The sequence below is a fragment of the Arachis ipaensis genome, chromosome B05, assembly GCF_000816755.2.
Source record: "Arachis ipaensis cultivar K30076 chromosome B05, Araip1.1, whole genome shotgun sequence".
Classification (NCBI taxonomy): Eukaryota; Viridiplantae; Streptophyta; class Magnoliopsida; order Fabales; family Fabaceae; genus Arachis; species Arachis ipaensis.
In genome coordinates, this window is record NC_029789.2 from 31,952,627 (window position 1) to 31,953,757 (window position 1,131).

Genomic DNA, 1,131 nt, shown 5'->3' on the forward strand with positions numbered 1-1,131 from the left:
TTAAAAAAATATTTATACATAAATAAATAATAACTTATTTAGTGACTAATTTTTAACATGAACATAGCATTTTTATTTATTTTATATATATAGTAACATTACCTGAATATCCAAATATAAGTATGAATGGGATATCAATAAAATCTCACGGCACTGGAAAATAAAAGTTCAAAGGCATTTAGTTTGAGTGAAAGCCATGCCATACCAAACTCTAAGAATAGTAGATTTGGAATTGACAGAGTATAATGATTTAGAAATTGAAAAAAAAAACATTTTCTTTATTATTATATGCCTCCTATTAATAGCAAGATGCTGAGCTTTGTATATATATTTTCATTTTAGTTGTGACTCTTGTAATATATGTAGATTAGTAAGTTAGGCTAACCCTGGCTAACTGCATCTTTTGTTTCAATGATAACACTAAAACTGTCAATCCTAAAGTGACAAACCAATACATAGTGATATAATAAGTAGATAATTGTATGTTGTATTTTAAACTCTGCCTAATTCACAAACAAGGGTCAATTTCAAGAACTTGGGTAACGTTAGTTAGAAAAGAATCTGATGCTAAATGATTTTCTTTTCTCTTCTCTCTACTTTATAAGTCCCTATTAAATGAAGCTTCCATGCACACAATGTTTAGCATCCAAACTTGCATAGATATCAAAGTTTTTATTTTAGTGCAAAAAAGAAAGAAAAGCAAAATGGGAGCTAATGCATCAAACATGGAGGGCTATGGCCATACATCATCAACACCACACCCATCCTCATCTCACATTATTACTTTCCATTCCACTGCCAAATGGAAGGCTCACTTTGATGCCTCTAAATTAACTAACAAGCTGGTATGCTTTTCTTATTTAATTTAGTTTAATTTGCAACTATATATAACCAACACTCTCTCAGTTCCTTAATTACTTTGTTGTGAGCATGCATTCACAATAATGTTGAAATTAAGAGAAATTGTTACATATATACCTCTAAAATATATTTTGATTTGTGTTTAATTTATAATAATTGCTATTCGTTTTTAAATTTTAATACAACTTCAAATTATTATAAATGAAATTAAATGGCTGTGATGGTATTTGTTTCTGAAATAAGTACAGAATCTTTATTTCTTCATCTTCA

General features: G+C 28.2%; 1 protein-coding gene across 1 annotated transcript in view; it reads left to right on the forward strand.

The window, feature by feature from the left end:
* Positions 546–1,131, forward strand: part of LOC107641797 (thioredoxin H2-like) — a 1,396-nt gene continuing 810 nt past the window's right edge. Inside the window, exon 1 of the mRNA XM_016345250.2 lies at positions 546–845. Within this exon, the coding sequence (XP_016200736.1) occupies positions 627–845 (219 nt within the window). The 5' untranslated portion in view covers positions 546–626. The remainder of the gene's footprint in view (positions 846–1,131) is intronic.